General features: G+C 34.8%; 2 protein-coding genes across 6 annotated transcripts in view; one reads left to right on the top strand and one right to left on the bottom strand.

Moving 5' to 3' along the window:
• Positions 1–577: 577 nt before the first annotated feature.
• On the top strand, positions 578–12,873 carry LOC113825903 (IST1 homolog). 2 transcript variants are annotated; one of them, XM_027378764.2, is made up of 9 exons: positions 578–1,039; positions 4,508–4,632; positions 4,781–4,913; positions 5,037–5,180; positions 5,452–5,622; positions 7,795–8,598; positions 8,855–9,043; positions 10,256–10,477; positions 12,025–12,873. In XM_027378764.2, the coding sequence occupies exons 1-9, from the start codon at positions 896–898 to the stop codon at positions 12,226–12,228; spliced, it is 2,136 nt and encodes a 711-aa protein (XP_027234565.2). In that variant the 5' UTR covers positions 578–895; the 3' UTR covers positions 12,229–12,873. The 2 variants fall into 2 exon arrangements, with proteins under 2 accessions (XP_027234565.2, XP_027234572.2); XM_027378771.2 differs by lacking the exon at positions 10,256–10,477 and having other exon boundaries at positions 588–1,039.
• Positions 12,396–21,576, bottom strand: part of LOC113825974 (uncharacterized aarF domain-containing protein kinase 2) — an 11,027-nt gene continuing 1,846 nt past the window's right edge. For 2 of the 4 annotated variants that reach the window (XM_070114654.1, XM_070114663.1), the window contains exons 3-13: positions 21,095–21,330; positions 20,499–20,598; positions 19,852–20,391; positions 19,172–19,329; positions 18,883–19,004; positions 18,089–18,206; positions 17,686–17,793; positions 17,198–17,323; positions 16,839–17,111; positions 16,434–16,559; positions 14,372–16,260 (exon numbers count right to left, since the gene is read on the bottom strand). In XM_070114654.1, the coding sequence (XP_069970755.1) occupies positions 16,072–16,260; positions 16,434–16,559; positions 16,839–17,111; positions 17,198–17,323; positions 17,686–17,793; positions 18,089–18,206; positions 18,883–19,004; positions 19,172–19,329; positions 19,852–20,391; positions 20,499–20,598; positions 21,095–21,330 (2,096 nt within the window). In that variant the 3' untranslated portion in view covers positions 14,372–16,071. Of the gene's footprint in view, positions 16,261–16,433; positions 16,560–16,838; positions 17,112–17,197; positions 17,324–17,685; positions 17,794–18,088; positions 18,207–18,882; positions 19,005–19,171; positions 19,330–19,851; positions 20,392–20,498; positions 20,599–21,094; positions 21,331–21,576 lie in introns of all 4 variants that reach the window. The other 2 variants (XM_027378850.2, XM_027378856.2) reach the window with 2 other exon arrangements.

The following is a 21,576-nucleotide window of genomic DNA, read 5'->3' on the forward strand; positions in this document are numbered from 1 at the left end:
AGTTCATATTTCCAAGATTTTCGCATATTTTGTGTATATCAAGCAGATAATGATTTTCATCATTTACAGAAAGAAGAAGGAAAAGACAAATGGTTACAAGCGACGTACAAGAGTCGACCGATATCAGGCTCGTTAATCCATGGTTCAAGATCCATGACGCTTATCAATAAAGTATGCAGTTAAGCTCAGGGTGCACGGAATACATATCATCTTGAGGAAAGACTAAGATTTTTAGTGTTTATTGTCGCCTTGTCGAATTATATTGCAACGTGTACATTTTCAACAAAAGCAATTACTGAATGTTGCATATTGCAAATTTAGAACATTTAGAAACTCGTTTAAAACGTGTCGATACTACTGATCATTCAGGAGCGAAGTCGATGATAAATGTAATACGTGATCAATAAAAGGAAAACTATACACGATATTCTGGAAATGACATATCTGTATAAAAAAACATACTATGCATAAAAAACATATTATGCACCCCGATCAATCACGTATAAACAATACAGATAAATAATCACAACTCAGCGCTTTTGTAGCAGCCTCTGCACCAACCCTAGCGCCTTTTCCCCCACCCGCACATGGCAACACTGGAACGCAGCCTTGAGTCAGTGTCAGGCCGGACTTCTTCTGCGAGTTTATCGGTGACTCATCCCCATCACGGGGATCCTACGTCATTCCACATCGCGTGATCGCCAGCGGGAAACAACAGGAACGATTGCCTCATTCCGGAGCGAGTGACAGAGCGCGAGACACCGAACTCTAGCGCCATCCTCGGGAAGATTTGCTGAGAGGGAGAAGCAGTAACTTTTCCTCGGGTCGAGAGTTTGTTTTTGTTGTTGTTGGCGTAATCTCTCCTTCGTTCATTCATTAATTCGGTTCATTCACAATGTTTTCCTCGGGTCCCAACTACAACAAGCTGAAAACCAATCTCAGACTGGCGATTAGTAGGCTGAAATTACTGGAGAAGAAGAAGACGGAGTTGAATCAGAAAGCGAAGAAGGAGGTAGCTGATTACCTTGCAGCAGGAAAAGTAAGTTATTTTTGGGCGTGTTTGGTTTTGGAAGGATTTCTATTTATAATGATGATGTCATTGGTCGTTGGCAGATCATTTATATTTGTTTTGTTGTGGGATTGATGTGAATTGATAAATATCAAGTCATATCAATATGTTAAGTAAAATTTGTAATGGACTGGAGTGTTTCTGATGACATTATCATTTTATCACTTTATCTCATATAAAAGTTAAATCCTACGGATCTGTTCACGAGGACTAATCTTCTGATATATCCAAATATGACTAGAGGAATCAGTTTTGTGTATGACAATCAGGCTTTCATGACTGACATATGGAATTGATAAATTAGTGAAATCTAAGATATTTTTCATGAATGGCATTTCCTGCTCAAATTGAAAATGTTATTTGATATAGAAATATGATTCTCACAGCTGCTCTTTTGACCTTCATTCTTCACTGGTAAAACAATCAGTGGGTAATTTTTTCCAATACATCTGCTTAATGGATCACGGCAATTTTGGTATTGTTGGGTTCCTCTCACCGTCTGCAAGGCAAATATGTAGGTTTTATTGCACAAAAGAACCACCAAACCCCCAATAGCAGGGGAGAGCATGAAAGGTACCAGGGAAAATCATGGTAAAATGTTAATGATTTACACAGAATCAGTCACAACCCATGTAAGGCTGCCGTTCCCCAACCACCGCCCAGGAAAACAAAGGATCCTCCATGTATTGATGGTATGGGAGATTGTTGGACAGACTTGGCAACGCTCCTGCATGGCGGTCATATGTTATCGCCTGCCATGAATATGAGGAGGATTCTTTGCTTTCCTATGGGGGGGGTTGGGGGCAGCGTCCCTCATGGGGGGTCCTGCATTTTTCAATGGTTACAATATATTGTTTACAATATAGTTACAGATTCTGTGTATGTTATTTACATTTTACCCTGCAATTTCACTGGTAGCTTTCATGTCTCCTCTGCTATCAGGGCCAAGAATGTTGGGGTTTGGGGATTTCCCATGCTGTAATTCTTGTATATTTGGAAACTAGATAGTGAGAGGAATCCAGTGATACCAAAATCATCATGATCCTTTATGAGGATGTATTAGAAAAAATTACTCAATTATTGTTGCATATTTTTTATTGATTTGCATTTGTCTAGAAAAGAGCCATCTATCAGGGGGAAAAATGGTTCCTTGCCTATTAATATGTTTGCCGAAAATGATCATTGAAAGCTTGTAAATTAAGTCATTGTTAACCTTTTCACTCTGCTGGTTTAAAAAGCGAGCATTGCTTGTTTACAGGTCTCTTGCCAGTGAGCAGTAAATTTGTATTTGTTGTCGTGAATGTCTCTCATCTAATACAGTTTCTGCGTCTCTCTCTCTCTCTTTTCTCCCTCCCCCCCACACACATGTACATGCACATGCACACCCACACATGCACGAGAGAGAGAGAGAAATCTAGAGACAGAGATGCAGAGATTGTCAAATATGAAATTGTTCAAAGATATTTGGTGTAAAATGTTGAGAAAAGAAGGAGAGGGATAAGAGGGGGGTATGAGGACAAAGAATAAAACAGGGAATGAGAAAGTGTACCCCCCTTTAGTCTCCCATCCCTGGTGGAGGGGTATGGGGTGAGGTAAAGGAATAGGGGGTTATGGAGGACAGAGGTGGAAACTGTGATGTAGAATCTGCCAATAATAGTTCCTCATTCTGAGTATGGGGTGGGGCATAGACCAGCTGATGTGCATCATTAGTGAGAACAGAGATGGTGGGTGGAGCTACAGTCTCTCTAGGGCAGTATACGGAGTCTATAAATAGATCGAGTACAGAATGTGGGATCACTCAGCAGCAACTAAAATAAAAAAAGGAAGGTTTGCAAAAGTAGTGGACACCAGATTCATTCTGGCGATCTCTAACCATGTTTGGTATTTAAATCATGTCTGTAAATTTCACGTTTTCACAGTCCAAAAATATACAGAATCAGTGGTTTACTAGTATGACAGCTGCTTACTTTGTGAAAATTGGGTGGCAAAGTAATCCACCAAAAAGGCTTCAAACTTTCAAACTCTTTGCATAATTTTCATGTCATATGCATATTTTACAGGTAAGCAGTATACAGAATTGATAGTTCAGCAGGTACTATAATTTTTTATTTTATTTTTTTTATTGTAACAGTTGTTGCAAATAAAAAGGTAAAAGATTAATGATACAAAATAAAAGCATTTAAATGTAAGACCTTTTGGTAATTTGGTCATCATGAGCACGACCATTGTTTAAACAGTTTGGGATTCTCCTGGACAATGCATTATTGTGGTAGAATGTAAGTAATAAAGGTTTCTTGGATCTCGTTGGATCACCAGAGGTATGCACGTTATATTGATCACTTGAATTTTTTGTCATCAGGGTTTATGTCTTATATTTTGATTTTCAATTTGCAGCAACTGTCTTAACAGCTCCAATACTATTGATATTATATGATGTCAGGAATTAGAATTTTGACAGCTACTTTTTTTTGGTAAAGATATTTCAATTTGAATCAATGATAACTAGGATTTTATGGATAGCAAATGTCACATTTACAATTTAGATGCATACGTTTTTATGATAGTGTCATTTGTCATTTTTAGTCTGCATCATCCGATGTATGGTTGCATCAGGCAGTGTTGTAGCTTTTGTGCTTTACACTCCAGAAAAGACCAACAGAATTCCACCATGGCAGTTAAGAGCTCTGACAATATCCTTAGTTGATGACAAATTGCTAAAGGGGTAAACCAGTTCATATATGCTCGAAGTCTGCTAACGATTGTTTAAGTGCAGAAGTCGTTGGGCTAATTGATGTGTAGATTGGCAGATTTTGATGAGCAGTTGTGGGCATAGCTATACCCGGTGCAGCTTCTTTTGCAAACCTAATAGCAATATCTGATGTGTACTCTATGATCACTATCTTTTCTTTATTTTCAAGTATATAATAAGTTGAAGTGTTCATCTCATTATTATTATTATTATTATTATTATTTTTTTTTTTACAAAATTTGAAAAAAATTATGGTATTTGTTTTCACATATATTTTTGTTTGATATGAATGCACAAAGCTCAGTCTTTGCATGTTGTATTTGATATTTATAATGATTATAGAGTAAAGTAGTTGCAAAGATGAATTTAAAAGTATTTGATAAAAATATACTTATAATGTGAAAAGAGGAACAAATTTTTACAGGGTTTTTGTTATCTTGAAGTCCAAAAATAGATTTAGAGGTGTTTCAGTGCATTAGTATTTCATCAGTGTTTAAAAGTGTTTATCTTGTGTAGTTAGTCACCAAGGTGGGTAGATTATCCTACAGTAGTCAGTCATTTCTTGTATTTTATTGTAGAAATAAAGATACTGTTGAGTTACATATAATCGTAAAAAGAGAAGAGTAACGTTTAACGCTGTGAATAGTATGTACTATCCCTTTGTATAATAACATTTATTTTCATTTCAGGTTGAGCGTGCAAAGATCCGCGTTGAATATTGTATCCGGGAAGATTATTTGGTTGAGGGTATGGAGATGACTGAATTGTACTGCGACATGATATTGGCTCGTTTTGGTATCATAGAACAAAGCAAGTGAGTGATTCATAGAAGAAAATACTAGTATGCTATATAGGTGTTTCTATATAAATGATTCATGAAAACTGTACTGAACTCTGGATGTTAAGGAAATTGAGTTATGATATGATATTTCTCTAAATATATTTACTGGAATTCGTTTCAGGGAACTAGAAGCAGGTCTTGCAGAGTCCATATCATCTGTGATTTGGGTGACCCCGCAGCTTGCGACAGAGGTTGCTGAACTTAAAGTAATCTGTGACCAGCTGACAAGAAAATTTGGAAAACCTTATGCTATGGTATGCAGATTTTTTCATGGATATGATTTTTTCTTTCTTTTTGATAATTGTGCAGTGCGATTATTATCTTATTCATAATGATGAGAACCATGCAGTATTAACAAAAATTATCTTTCTTGGCAGGCTTGTCAGAGCAAGGAAGTGTCTACTATAAGTGAACGTCTGATTCACAAGATGAGTGTCCAAGCACCGCCCAAAGTAATGGTTGAAAAGTATCTAGTTGAGATAGCAAATAATTACAACATTGAGTACGAGCCGGACCCACAGGTAATACCATTGATTTATCAGTGTTCGTGAATGCCACATTCAGTGCTTTTCATATAATCTTGTATTATTTAATGCCATATACAGTGTTTTATATAGAATCTTGTATTAGTGAATGCCATATTCAGTGCTTTATATTAATCTTGTGGCCTTTCATGGCAATAAGATGTTATGGCAGTAATAGATTACATGTTGGTACATTTTTTTTCCAAATAGGCAAGAGCTCAAGAAGAGAGGTAATAACCAAACATTTTCTTTCACTGTTCCATATTAGGTAATGAGTGATTCGCAGTGCGAGTCTCTCATAAATCTTGATGAGAAGAACAACCTGGGCAACAACAGCATCTCGGCCCCAGTCGGCGGAGCACAGATGAATATTCCTCCTGCAGGATTTGTTGGATATCCTGGACAGCCAATGGCCCCCTTCGCATATCCTCCGGCGCAGGTATGGGAGGGGGAACAGCGTAGAGAGGAATTGATCTGATTTTGTCAAATTGTTTTGTTCTTGTTTGATTTTGTTTGCCATTAATGTTGTCTTGTGTGGTGAAGTGTGTTTTTCACTCATTATAACTTATAAATTAAATGATAAAACTTGATTTTTCTTTTTTTATAGAAAATTGGCATTAATATTTGAGATGGATAACATTTTGATTAATTTTTTACAAACCACATGTATGCATAGACATATTGAGATAGCTTCTGCCAAATTTGTACTTGTCTAGAAGGTAATTTCTAACAGTCTTAGTAGATATAAAGAATTTGGTGACAATGTTTCCTTATAAATTTTGATTTTCCCTCTCAAAAATTAAGTATATTGGATTAGAATTCAGAAATCCATGACATTGAAACTCCACTGTTTTTTATTTAGGTTTTGATTTTACAACTATACATACTAGGATTATGTCTTGGCAATGGTTATTTTTGTCAAGTCGAGCAAAAATTGTACTTGTTTGTATTTGTTAAGATCTTATAAGCATCACAAGAAAAAAGATAGTTATAATGAAGATGGTTATTAATTAATTTATTGTTTAAATCCTGTGCATCAGTTTCTCCAGTGCTAGAATGTTAACTACATATATATTGAAAATGCACATTTTATTTATTTATTTTTATTATTATAATTTTTGTCATTTCTATTCTCATTTCCTATTATTTCAATCTTTTATTCTTGTGGGTGTGAGAGTCCTTGATTTGAAGTTTATATGTGCAAGCCAGTTTAGATAAGCTATGTATGATTAGTTATTTTTACCCTCCTCTGTTTCATAAGATGTTTGTTGTGATTGGTTTATACCGCATGATATATTTGAATATTCTTTCTACTTGTTATTTCTGTGAATTTCTTCAGAATTTATTCTTATCAGCCATTAGGCTATGCTTTGCTCTGGGTTTTTGTATAGAGGAAACACTTAATCTATTTGCAGCTTTTGTTTAGAAGAGCTACATGCAGACTTGATTTATTATTAGAGCTGTTGTTTTTTTATTTTATTTTTTTTTCGACAGTACTGTAAGATATTTGCATTCTAGTTTTTGTATCCTGTTCTAGAATTATTTTAGAATCATTCTGTTGTATATAGATAGCTTGTTTTCTGAAGGTATTTCATGTTACCACAGTTTTAGTCAGTATTGCTTTTATAATTAAGATGTAAATAAGACTCTGTATTCAAGCTTATTTTATAGACAATTATAGGGACAGCTGTTATTTTTATATATACTTCATGTTTTCTTTCTGTAAGAATACATCATTTTTATGGGGGGGGTCCTTTCTGCCTAAGTAAAAGACACAGAAAATAATTATCTAAAAATGTATATGATTGACATCTAATGGAAATAGTCTTCTGTTGTACATACCATTACATTTTTTTTTTTTTTTTAAGGCAAGAGTGAATATTGTATCATGGAAACTGGAATTGCTTTTTTGTGTTTGTTTACTTTTTCTGGTGCCATTCTTTGGCTCGTAAATTGAATTTGCAGATTTTTTGAGACAGAAGTAGCTTAGTGATTATTTCATTCTTTGTGGTCATATTTTTTATTTTGATTTGCCAAGAGTTTGTCCTTTTTTGTTCTGCCCATCTTCATCTTCATGCTGTTGTGTGTGGCGTTTTTTTTTAACTTGAAGAACATGAAGACTTTTCCTACAAGAAATGTATGCTTTGCTATTGTATTTCAGTGTTGGGACTATTTCATCTTTTAATTGATATTTCAAAATGAAACTTGGCAGACTGTAAGGTAAATTTAGTAACATGTTTATTTATTTATTTTTTAGTTTTGACTTTTGGTAGGCATTTGCATGAATGTTTTGTTTGTTTACCTTTGTTTTATGATTTGCTTTGGTATTAATTGTTATTTGTTGCTTTTAAGTGTTCCATGGCTTTCATAAAGAATTCAGGAGTGTTAGTGCAGAATGCAGCAATTGCTTATTAAGAAATTCTTTGAAATGTAAGTGGAGAGAATGATATAAATTTATAATGTAGAATATAAAATCTTTGAAGCTGAAATGTGATGCTCTCCCTCCCAACTATCAACATATTTTGTATAAGATATGAATTAGGTTTTAGTCCTAGTCTAAGGCTGACTGCAGCAATGATAAGAATGAAGTCAACATCATAATCTATGCCAGGTGCCGATACCTTCACAATCCCTTCAAGAGGGACAGGGATTCCACAACAGCTCCAGCTTGATGCCACACCCTGATCAAATTCTGCAGCCAGTTCCTGTGCCAGTTCCAACACCACATTTACCAGCAACACCAAAGAGTTCATCTCCAGAGATGGGAGGGAACCTCAGTCTTCCCTCTATTCTAGTCACGAATCCTCAGTCTCTCACAAACTGCTTTGAAGAGTTTACCCAAACTGTGAAGGAACACAAACCTGACATCATTGTTGTTAGCGAGACGTGGTTTTCAGAAACTCGTCCAGCCACCAACTACACCCTCGACGGATACAAAATGTTTAATGATGACAGAGAGAGCAGAGGTGGGGGTGTGGCTGTGTATGTTCTTGAGTGCCTTCACCCAAATGAAGTAAAACTTGATGCTCCCCCAGAACTAGAGTGTGTCTGGGTTGAGGTGGATAGAAAGCTGGTAATATGTGGACTGTACCATCCCCCAAGAGCAGCCACAGGACCATTGCTGATGGACCAGATTGTTAACACAGTCCTGGATATTCGATGCTTTAGACCGGACATTGCTGTTGCTATTGCAGGAGATTTCAACAACTTGCACCAAGGCCGTCTCTGTGCAGGTCTAGAAATGACCAACCTTGTGCAAGAGCCCACACATATGAACTCGATTATAGACTTGGTGCTAACTGACCACCCAGAGTGTTACAAGAAACCTATTCTTTTGCCACCAGTCGGAGAGAGTCGTCATCATTGTGTTCTAGTGCTGCCAAATACTGCCACAGAAAATGATGGTGTCCAAATGGTATTGTGGTTACACGAGCAGGGGTGTTGAATTGACCTTCTGCATTGTTGCCTGTGCTTAAGGATTTTAAGCAATATGCTTGTGATGCTTGTTAAAGTGATGGCATTTTTTTTGCTCACCAAAAATATGCTATGAACTTAATGCTTTGTTGGATATATAGAATTCATGTACTTTTTATTATTTCTATTGGTAGTATTTTTTTCCAGAGTGGAAGTAAATGTGTTCTGAGATTTAAAAATCATCTAATTGATTTCAGGATCCTGCTAGCTCAGTGTTCAACTTGCCAAGTGTTCCGGGGCAAGCACCATACCCTCAGGCACCATACCCAGGGGGAGCCACAGGGTACAACATCGCTCCAGGTGGACCCCAGAACTTCCCTCCAGGTGGACCCCCACCCCCTGATCCCGGAGCTGATCCTCTCCCTCCCAAGATCAACAACATGGATGTGAGTTGACCTGTGCCTTAGGGTTTATTAATGTTTTGTGCTGGATTATATGTGTAATTGCTAGAGCTTGCTTTTTTTGTTTCCTTTATTTTGATATCCCCATAGAAAGAAAAAGTGATGGATGAAAAGATAATATTTATGTATGTATTGATGCTTATATGAATATATTGCGTGTGTATATATGTATGTTTATGGATTGGTATAAGTACATGTGTAACATGAACAACAATAAAGAAAAAATAAGGAAACTATAAATATATCAAAAAGTACTAAAGTTTTAGAACGTAAATTAATGAAAATAATTTAGAAAATAAATTTAAAAATATGTAAGGAAATCAGTTAATACACAAACAGTAAAAAAAGAAATATTATGTGTGTTTGGTCAACACAGTAAGAAGCTACGTATATTGAATAGTAATTCCTCAGATTGAGCAATACAACATCTTAATATAATGCGGTAAACTGGCTGATAACATATTGTAGAGAAAAATTTGTCCTAATCAAACTGCAAAGAAATGTATATGAAGGAAAACTTGTGTTGCAGTTCTGAGTTTCGATAATATATCCCCCTTATTTTTTTCAAAATTATTATCCCTTGATGAATGTAGTTATTTTGTATGCTTCTTATGTTTAATTTCTAGGAATGTAAATCAAAGATAGCTTGAAGCTGAGCAGTTGACATGTACTTTCTAACATCTGCTTGTTATGTTTGGAAAGAGAAATGAGTGTGTGATATGAATGCTAGAATGGTGGCAACAGGAATTGGAGTATAATGAATGATTAAACCCAAAACCTCTTCTTTTATGTTCCTTTCACATGAACCTTCATTATGATGAAATGTTTTGTGAGTAGACAAATATTTGATTAGTTCTTGTTATTTTAATTTTTTTGTTCTTATATCAGTTGAACTGTTTTTTTTTTTTTACAGTCTCTGTTGGATTATTTTGAATTACTTTTTTAAAAATTGAAAACTAAATGAACATTGTGTTGCATGTCCTGATGAAATGTGTGCATTTGTGAGTGGATGACATCCAGACTTGCTATCTATTTTTTAAAGTTTCTTGCTCAGTTTTATGATTAGCTTTCTGCTTATTTGAATTATTGTTGAATACCCCCAAGGTGTAAAACCTATCCCCAACACACTGGAGTGAGAGAGCCTGCACATGCACGCCCGGTATGAGCACCAGCATGATTGCACCCTGTCTTTTGTAGAACGTTAGTGGGGCTGGAACCGGAACCGGAACTGGCAAGTGGGATGAACTGCTGGGGCTAGACAACTCACCCCCTCCTCCCTACTCCTCCTTCATGCCTTCTGGGCACACGGGAGACTTCGGGCCCCCTCCCAATGCGCCACCTCCTAGTTTACCTGGGGATGGCCAGCCTGTGCGAAGGGAATTCCCTCCAGATGTGTCACCAGGTGCTACCAACCTGAAGGTAGTTGGATGTGGTTGCTTTACACTGTCGTCTTATGGAATAGTTGTACAATATGGCAATTTTATTTTTAGTTATGCTATTTAGTCAGAGAAAGTTGATTGTTTTATATTGCATGGGCTATGTGTATTAGCTCTGAACCTTTTTATGCATACATTCCCAGTCGACTACAGTTTTATTTTATTAATTTTGTTTACACATACTTGGTCTCAGGAATTCATTGTCACCAAGAAGACAACTGTTAAACCAATTGCCTAGCTTATGACACCTGTTTACACTTTAACTTAATTTTCTGAATGTATTATGATAATCATATCTATGATAATAATAATAATTATAACAACAATAAAAAAAAAAAAAAAAAAAACGTAATTTGAAAGATGGGTTTATCAGTTTAGGCAGGCAAGCCGTGGTGACTATGCATTTGTTAAGACATGTATAAACAAAATTCACAAAAAACTATATCAACAATGCATATGCCCAGTAGGTTAAATGTATATTCATTGAGTGATATTAGGTCAACTTTTTCAAATAGGTCATTAGATTTACAATTAGATTTGTGATGATCATGTCATTTGCTGATATTTAGTTTGGCTGTTTTGTGTAATAGATAATCTTCAGTATTTTTTGTTATTAGTATTGTTTTATTTTTTTATTTACTGATGTTTTTTGCATGGATGTTCAATATGCATCAATGGAAGGAATGAAAAGAGATTATAAAATAGAGGTTGCATGCTTTATTGCCTATGATAAACTTGGAAATTTCAAGATGTTTCCTGCAAGCTGCATTTTATGAATTTTTATTTTTGTTGCACATCACACATTTCCTTTTATTAATATTTTTTTGGTGACTGATTGAAGACATGTTCCCCCCCAAAAAAAGCTCCAAGAGTTTGGAATGAATACGGAGCGTGTTGATGGCCCAATACCTTAATGATGCTAACGAGAGTCATCATATGGCAAGGTTTAATAAGGAAATACCTTTTTTCTCTCCAAAAGATAAAGAAAAGAAAAAAAATCACAGGTGAAAACATGGTGTGCCTAAAAATTGTTTAACTTTTTTTGTGAAAAATAAGAAAACTATAGAAAATATAAAAGCCAGATTAAAGAGAATAGTTGTTATACTTTTAAGACTTTTTCCAAATATGCACTTCATTTTTGATTGGGTATGTGCTATAAAACATTTATAGATTACTGGGAAAAGCTCATTCTGGTGGGTAATACACTCAGAAAAATAAAATATTCTAGTTGTAGCAGACATTAGGTTTGGTAGGCATGTAAGTAGGGTTTATACTCAGGTATACGAATGCATTTATACACATGCATGGATGCATATATTTATAAGTCACATAAATTCCTACAATCTATTTCTTTCTTTCTCTCTCTCTCTCTCTCTCTCTGTCTCTGTCTCTCTCTCTCTCTCTCTCTCTCTCCCCTCTCTCTCTCTCTCTCTCTCCCCTCTCTCTCTCCCCTCTCCCTCTCCCTCTCCCTCTCTCTCTCTAAAAAAAAAAAAGAAAAAAAAATACACCAAAAACTTTTTGACTTTCCAGGATGGTGATAAGCCCAAGCCAAGTCCACGCTCTAAGTTTGGTGAAGGTACAAATGCGGACTTCAACCTCCCAGACTTGCCCACCATACCTGATCTACCTAGTGTTCCAGGCTCAAATACTGTCCAGAATCCCAACGAAACAACAGAAGATATTGATTTCGATGACTTAACGAAGAGATTCGAAGAGCTGAAGAAAAAGAAATAAAGTGTTGTTCGCCTCTACAAAGCAGTATGATTATGTTGATAAATTTTTTCTTAATCTTGAACAAGGTCACTAGACTACTAGGAATGGACAGTTGTCATTTATTATGCTGTGGCCGTCATAAAATATTTGATTAAGAAAGGGCAGAACTATTCATACTGCACATATACTTTATTTTTTTTCCTTTTTTTTTTTTTTCTTTTTTCTTTTTTTTCCTTAGCTACTGATAAGTTTTTTATTATGCTTCATTAATCTTAAGTAAAATCAGGACATTTTGTTAATTCTGACTTGTTTAACTTTGCAGGACAAAGATTTCACATTTTCTTGCTGATAAGCTTTGTGTAATTATGAATTAGAGTGTAAATGTTTTGATAGAAAAACATGATAAAATTTTGTTTTATACTTTGTTATTAGTTTTCAGTTGCTTGGCTATTTTTAATCAGTGCCTTGCTATGTTTACTGAAATTTTCACTGAATATCACATGAAGAAATAAAGAAAGGTCACAATAATAAATATTACCAAAAATATATTAATACAAATTTATATATAATAATGTATAAATATTGATCACATTCATATATATATATACACACCATGTAAAACTGATTGTTCCTAAAAATAAATGATTATAACAGATTGCTTAATCATAAGTGTGTTTCTAATCACCTAGTTTTTGCTTTCAATAATACTAATGTTAAATATGTGATGAAAGAGAGGATCTGAGTCCACATTTTGGCTAGATATCTTTTAAATAATTTAATTTTAAGAAATTGTGTAAATGTTTCTTTTATAAGTCTGTTGAAACTTACTTCTCAAGGTTTCTACAAAGATATTTGTAATAACATGAAGGCATATTTGGCAAGGTAATTCTTGCCCTTGCTGTCGTTTTACAATGAATAAGAAAAATATGTTGTTTACTGTTTTTCATTATTAGTTCCATTTCAAAATATATGCATAGCCATTCAATGATTGCTGTTCTGAACAATATAAGTTCAAATGTAAAGACTACACACAAAACACTAATAATTACTCGTATGAGGCATAAGTTAAATGATGAATGAAATAATCATAGAAGTAGTATCCATGAAAATAAGCAAAATTCAAATGTTGTTACATACTTATTTATTAAGGCTTAAAAGGTAAAATATTGTGTTTGATTTCTAGACATACAGTATGCTTCAGGTTCTCCATTCTTCCCCTATTTTTTACAGGCATTTATATACAAAAGCTTCTTATATAGAGAGTATTTGGAAGAAGTCATAACTTTTTCAATAAGGTTACTTTTCAGAATCTAGATATTTGGAAGACACTTAAAAACCTCAAAATAAACATTTCCAATGCACACCACCAGGAAAGATCATAGGACACCATTCTTAAAATTTTTTTAAAGTAGTAAAATATCTGAAAAGTTGAAAATCGTGAACCTTGTCGTAATTTTGAAATACACACGCTTATACTTCCGACACGTAAGCTGCAAGAAACATATTTAGTTGAGTAAGACATCTTCAAGTATAATTAATCTTGGTGACAGTAATCATATCATGTAGATCTTCAGTACTATCTGTTTTTTACACTTAGCACCCAAACCTTATCTTGTACTGAATATTGTCTTACTTTTACCTTTTCTGATTAATGAAAAGGTTCAAAAGATAGAAACATCTTGACTCTCAATATAGTCACTGTCTGTAGTCAGTCCCTATCTGCAGTAAGCAGGAGTTTCTCATTTCTAGAATATCAACTTGAGGGGTCCCTGGTCCAAGGAAGTTCTAAACTAAATCTCTAAATTTGGTTTCCTCCTTTAGAGATCTTATACCACTAACTTCCTCCAAATCTTTTCCCGAGATATTTCCTTTGAGGAACCAAAGTGATAGGGTTAGAAAGAGATATGGAAACTATGTTTAAAGAACCTTCACATTTGATGTGGTTCTGTGGCTTACAACTATGTGTTAACTTAGAGAATGGCTCCACCTCTATTGCATTTACCATTCCCTCTGAGTGTGCGTGAATTCAGTATTTGAGAATGAGTGAGTGAGTGAGTGAGTGAGTGAGTGAGTGAGTGAGTGAGTGAGTGAGTGAGTGAGTGAGTGAGTGAGGTGGGGCATGCCTTCTACAATACAAGTCTGTATATTAGTAGGGAAAGATGAATAACAAGGATTATCAAGTTTATTCATCCTCAATCATAACAAAATAAAATACCAAATTTTAAATAACTATTCAAACAAAATATAACAAAAAACACGATGGGACTCCTCTACTTCTGAAATTTCACACTGGGTATGTCCACTATCATGTAAACTATCACACAGTATTTATTTGGCATTTTTCTTTTCCCTATGAAATGCTTAAGTTCTAAAATGCTCTGGTAATTCAACATTAACATCAAGATTGTAGACATATTCTCGAACAATTCATTAGAGAGACATATTTGCACCTTTTAGCAAGGAATAAGGTGACGAACATTTAAAATGCTATATTCTTACTCTTTCACTTTCAGGTTCTTACTACTAAAGTTGTCCAAGCAAATACCATAACATAATCTACATTATGTCTCATGTACCTCATATAGATTATGCTGGCAAAGCAGTTTACTACAAGTTACTTCCTAAACAGGAATATACCATAATATCTGGAAGGAGGAAAACTTACAAACTACAGTAAATCACCTGAATAGAATACAAACCTCATTCCCAGAGCCTTTCCCTTATCTAACACGTCAGAAGAAAAAAGGAAAAAGAAATCAAGAAAGCTAGAAACAAAGAATGTCAGTATTTAAAATGACTTCATTTTTAATCTGCATGACTAGAAAAAGAAATATTTAATTTCCTGAACACTGTATGACATAAATGAAGCTAAATATAAAGGACATGAAATGAAAATGTCACAGCCTATATGCTTGTTGCTGAAGAAAGTCACATACAGAATTTCTACATAGCTAATCACAAAATAATTGTATTATATCACATTTATCTATTATTTTTGTAATCAAAAAGGAAAAAAAAAATAGTTCTAATGTACATAAATTTCTGTTTTGTTCTTTGGATTTTGGATCTGGATTTTCTGTGTCTTTTGTCAATTTCTGTTTTTAAAGAAATTAACCTATATCTCGATTTACAAAATATTTCATAACCCAATGAAGATACCCAATTTTGTATCAATAAAAGCTTTGCAACAAGGCACCACCTGACTTGATAGGAGATTACAGTCATACCTAATATACCAGTATAGTATTATTTTCTCTGCAACACTATCAACTATACTACAACCTTGATAGTCTACAGGCAATTCAACAATATAAAGCCTTATGCACCCAAGATTTAACCACAGCAAGTAACTATTCTGGAAAAAAGTTTTTAAAATATTAGGACAGTCATGCACATGGACGCTTGCTGAGCTCTGTGAATATTAATGTAGCTTTATCTTACATTACTTATATTTTGCCATTGTAATTAACAACTGATGCCATATCATCATACATGGTATAATTATTTCACTGCCTTTTCTTAAACGACTTACATTCACATATTCATACAAATAATTTTTTAATACAAAAAAATATTGTTGGAAAAAGCTAAAACTAGGAGTAATGTTATCCGACCATGGCAGTTTATGTATACAGAGCTGATGAGGAATTTCAGGAGTCTCTAGTAAGAATGTAAACATCTTTACAACTGTCATGGTAATAAACAAGTGCTGCTCCACTGGAATTTGAGGCTTACATCATGCCATAAGGAGTCAACCCGCAAACATAACACCATTAAACAATCCCTGCATTACTGTAACTGAGAAAGATCCGAACTGAATGATGTAAATAACAAATTAATCCTCACAGATCATAAGTATCACAATCACTTCACTTTTCCAGTAACCAAAATTGGTCTTGCTCTCTCTAAGATATCCATGTTGGGGTCTAATGTTCGACCAAGACCTTCCAGAACAAAGACTGCTAAGACCACAGCACTGAAGGCAGATTCTAGCCGTACCTGATGACGTAAGAGGATCCCTAAGACTTGTTGAAGCAGGACCCCCACATCAATCTGTTGAAAATGAAAATAAGTGTGCTTAATAATCCAGCAAATCCATATATAGTACAGCATATACAGAGCTATTTAATCTCGATGAACAAAGATTATGTTCATGGTAAAACACCTTCACTTGAAAAATAGGATTATTAAGTTTTAGTGTTTTCCTTTTCTCTGAGAACACTTACCTGTGATAATGCTATTGTATCTTCCCTAGCTGAATTTACAAGGCTGGTCATCTCTGCTTTGAAGGCTTCAGGGTCCTTACAGCAATGTTCACTATTATTGAGGAACAAGTCTGCCACAGACTCTCCCTAAAAAACAATTATTTAGATACAAAAATTAGCAGAGCCATTATCTTCAGTAAATGTAAAGGCATACAGTACGTCAAAATGCTTCTGCAATACACTAAAACATGTGAAAGACAAAAGCATATACAATCACAATAACTTTGATGTCAGACTCATCCTCCAATGGTGGTCATTGATTGTTTTCAATCTGTTTATAATACTAGTATGTACACACTATGGTGAACAATGTGAGTTTATGACAAGTTTTGCTGTGGATGCAACTGGTATGGCAAGAATACTTACATCACCAAAAACCACTTGTCTGAAGACAGCCTTGAAATTGGCTAAGTCTTTCTCTTTGAGTCTGGATGCAACACCACAGTCGAGGAGACAGATGCGCAGTGGATTTGGGTCTGGTTCCACATGCATGACGAAAGTATCACACCCAACATCTACCATCATGAATTTGACAACATCTCCTGAGGCTGCATTGCTGCCCTCTTCCTTGGCACTGTTGTTCTGAACCAAGATGTTACCTGGATGCAAATCACCATGGACTAAGTTGTCTACGAAAACCTGTACAGGGAAAGACACCCATTACTTAAAGACCATTGAAGGATCTAACATTCTTTCATGTGCTGATAACTTTGGCCCTTCCTTACCATTTTCAGCAATGCATCAACTCCAATCTCTGCCAAACGTTTCTTAAGCTCAGCAGGTTTGTCTTCTCCCGTTGTGCCAATGAAATCAATCATCTGCTCTCCCTCTTCAAATGTTTCAACGAGCACCTAATAGTATGAAATAAATAACTATAAAGGAGATTTTTACAATACAGATATTAAATAACAATGATAGAGGATAATATAGCTCTATAAGTTAATACTCTTATAAGACCCAACATCCTTTTTTAAGGTTAATTCTACTACAGAAAACATTCAAAATGATTCTTTAGATTTGATGTGTAGAATGTTTTTTTTCTTTTGATACCTATTTCTATTTTCACATCATATGAGGTTACTATAGATTACATGCCAAAGAACAAGGAAAGTCCACTTTTTGAAAAATAGTGATAAAAAAAGGATGACTAATTACAAAAAAATCCTCAAATCTTTTTACAACTAGCTTCCCTACCACAGTTCCGCTCCTTTACCTTTCTTGTAACATATGGTCGCAGTATTCTTGGAAATCTGACATAGGGATTATCGGCAAAATTTTCAGCAAACAATTCCAAATTTTCAGCTTCTAGTTTGAGATCGATCTGAAAAACAAGATCATTTCAGCAAACTCTCTGCCTAAAAGAGAAGGAAGAAATGACTTTATCCTAAACAAGGAATAAAACCTCAGTTGCATAGAAGAAAAACATAACTCACAAAGTTTTTGCCCTAATTGTAAAAAGGTTAGAATGAGAATGGAAACTTCACAGAGCATGGAATAAGTCTTTCTCATACACTATTCTAGAACAGTGACTTTGAAATTTTACTCTCATGTTTCAGAAAAAATATATAAATTGTAAAGAATAAAAGATGCCTACATGCACAATTATAACAACTCACCTGATATGACATCACCTCAGCAAATTCTTGTACACACTGAGGGAGGGAAAGCCACTTAAGAGGAGGATAAATTGCCGAGATAAAAGATGCACAGGCCTTCATAATCTTCAGATCTCTCCTAAAGATATTAAAGAATCAACCAATGAATAATAAATAATTAAAAGAAACTGCTTATGTGCACAACAAATAACTCAACTTGTATTTATTCTTGTGAATGAGTAACATGTGTCTTTGTCTTTGCATTAAGTCTTCATCATGATTATACATTATTATGCATTACCATAAACTGAGCATATTAAACGCAGTGTCTTCACGAAAATGTGGCGCTCACTATAGTGTTATTTTGTGATGTCTCTACACGCAGAGGCTCCACAAGTGCTTAGACATCTAGGAGTCATTTAGTAGATCTCGTAAGCGCTCCTGATTTCACCTTTCCTTGAGTTTTTAAGAAAAATTTTATTTTACAAATGCTATCGGTATTGATGTTGTTATTATTATTATAGCCATTACGATTTTTATAATGTTATTGACACTACTACTAGACATATACAGTAAAAGAATATTTCCAAAAATCAACGAAAAGGTTAAACAGGTGAGATATGCAGTACTAGTAACTGACTTATTAATGACTCAGTACTTGTGATGCCATCTGAGAGTAAAGACAATCAATCAATAAATTTACAGTGGGCATAGCAAGTATGTACACACCATCCCTGGTGGCATCAGGTTAAAATTGAAGAAAATTCACATACCACATTACAATAATATGATGCAATAAAAACTTCGAAACATACCGGAAACACGAGTAAATACCAGGGTGCAGAACCTTAACTGCCACAGGGACAAGGCCATCCAGGTCTTCTGGTGGAGCTTCTTCCAGTGGAAGGGACTTGTCATGCACACCTTCTTGCCACTCCTACGAATTGAGAAAGATTAATTTGCATTAGCTGACAACTGTTCTCAACAAGGAATATTTTTTCAATGAAATTCCCAAGCAAGAATAGAATGGTAAACACATGCAACAACACCACAGATTGCAAAGTCAATAGGAATACATTAATGAAAGACTGATGGTGCAACCACCTCTACTAATGAATGTTCAGTTGTGTCTTCAAAGGGTTCCTCATCAGGTTCCAGATCTGCTTGTCTTTGTTGATCTTCTTCAGTATTTACTAATTCGGCCACCAAATTTTCTGTTACTGTTAATACATCTACATCGGATTTACCTGAAGCATCATTCTCTGAAATCACATGTACATTTATGATCACTGCATAAAAAGCACAAATAAGACAATCTAGTAATAATAATCCAATTTCATGTAACATATAATGGCAACTATGTTTCATAATACAAAATTTCAGGAGAGTTTCAAGTAAACTCGGATATAAGGATTGTGCTTCGTGGCATGCAGTAATAAGAGTATGAGTCAATGTCCAAAGTTATCAGAGAAGATATTTCTTTGCCAGTGAAATGTGTCTTTGCCATCTTCCTTTTGGTAAGGTTAAAAATATGTGCACTGAAATAATAGGGGGAAACACGCTGTGTATTTGCTTATCATGCACAGTTGTAGTCAAATTCAACTTGAAAAAACAACAACTATCCAAGCTTAAGAAAATAGGTGTTTTCGGAGTGCAAATCGTGTACTGCATTTTAATTTTTCCCAGTGTCATTTCAACATTTATCTGATATATATATTTGGTGAATGTAGGTGGCTGCTGTGATACACACAAGAGGCTTGGCACTTAAAACAGTATTCAAATACCTGACTGAAAACTACTGGTTGTATCTTTACAATCTTCTTTGTAAAACTTTTCTAAAAGTTGGTTGTCTGAAGTAATTTCCTTAATCTTTTCAGCTTTCTTTTCTAAATCTCTATCAAGCACTATATCTAATTGCTTTTTTCTGTTAACCACTGCACTTGCACAAATGTCTAATATTTGCTCATTCTCCTTCATAATTCCAGTGTTTATTTCGACTAATTCCTTCCCACTTTCATCAACACTTGATTCAACTACAAACTCTTTATTACCTTTTATCATCCCTGTTTCATTATTCTTCACACGTTTCTCTCCATTTTCAGGGTCTACTTTCGACATTTCCTCTTTCTCCTTTTCCAAAACTACGTCATGCAAATCTACGTTTTGCTCTTCCTTCTCTATACCTGCTCTCCTCCGCTCCTTTTCCTCTGCTTCTCTCCTCATCTGGTCTCGCTTCTCCCTCCATTCTTCTATTATCCTCTTCTGCTTTACCTCTTCTCCATCGTCTAAGCCCAATAAACTCCTGAATCCTATGACATGCATACCTAGAATGAAAGAGCAGTACCTTCTCAATAACAGCAACTTTAAAGGCAGTACTTTGCATGTGTATCAATCTCAACTGCTAGAACCACAAACTCAAACGCTCCCTCACCTTCAAATGAATCAGAAACATCATCTTCCATTTCAGATAGAATTTCAGTGAGTATTTCTTCATCTGTAATGGCTTCTGCAGACATCCAGACCTTATAAACCTGCAAAGGTATTATCAATTTGTAAAAATTTTGTAAGACCATTGACAAACTTTAAGACATGTCTATGTATGTTTTGCTGAAATTAAAATGAGAACTATAGTATATCACCCACTTTTGCATTCCTACAACTGTTTGAAATCATATCACAAAACAAATTACTTGCATCTATGTTTTAAAAGATGTTATACACGAAACCAAATCTATGTGCAGGATCCCTGTACCCTAAAAAGAGACATGATCTTCCTGAATCACTTTGTTGATAAAAGTCTTGAAAAATAGGATGAAAAGGATGACAAGAAGATGAACAAGATGAAGAAAGAGAAGAGAAAGAAGATGAAGAAGATAATAAAGAAGACAGAAAGAATGAAATATGAATCAAATAAGAAAAAAAAGGAAGAGAAAGACAATGAAGAAGATAGTCAAAGTTACTGAGAAAAGTAACATATAAAAATCTAATCACATATATGAAAACAGTTCCTAAAAATATGATTCTAACCTGTGCAACACACCCAGACCCCACTGGGTTTCGGTTATTGTCAAACTTTACAAATATCTTCCTCCAGTCAGGACCAAAGGATTTTTTCATCATATATTTTGTGTACTTCCATGAGTGTGGTTTGACGCTTCTCTGGAGCTTCGCAAACTGGCGGCAACAGGAGTCTGGGAACAAGTCTCTCCGTGTTGAGGCCCACTGCCCTAGCTTGATCAGAATAGGTCCTGAGAATTCAATTCCTGAAAAGCATGTGTATCTATCACTCTAGTGCATTGTTCTTTTTAAATCAAATTATATATTTTTTCAACCATTATCATGTTACTGAGTTACAGTCAATTATAAAATGACTACAACAGTAAGAACTACACAAAATTAGCTGACTCTCTGTCTCACAAGAAAGCTTCTTTTATTTTCACATTTGATACCAAATTTAAACTCATAAAAGCAAGTGAAATTGATCAGTTTCTTATTCCAATTCATATGAT

Source organism: Penaeus vannamei, chromosome 3 (genome assembly GCF_042767895.1).
Source record: "Penaeus vannamei isolate JL-2024 chromosome 3, ASM4276789v1, whole genome shotgun sequence".
In the NCBI taxonomy this organism is placed as follows: domain Eukaryota; kingdom Metazoa; phylum Arthropoda; class Malacostraca; order Decapoda; family Penaeidae; genus Penaeus; species Penaeus vannamei.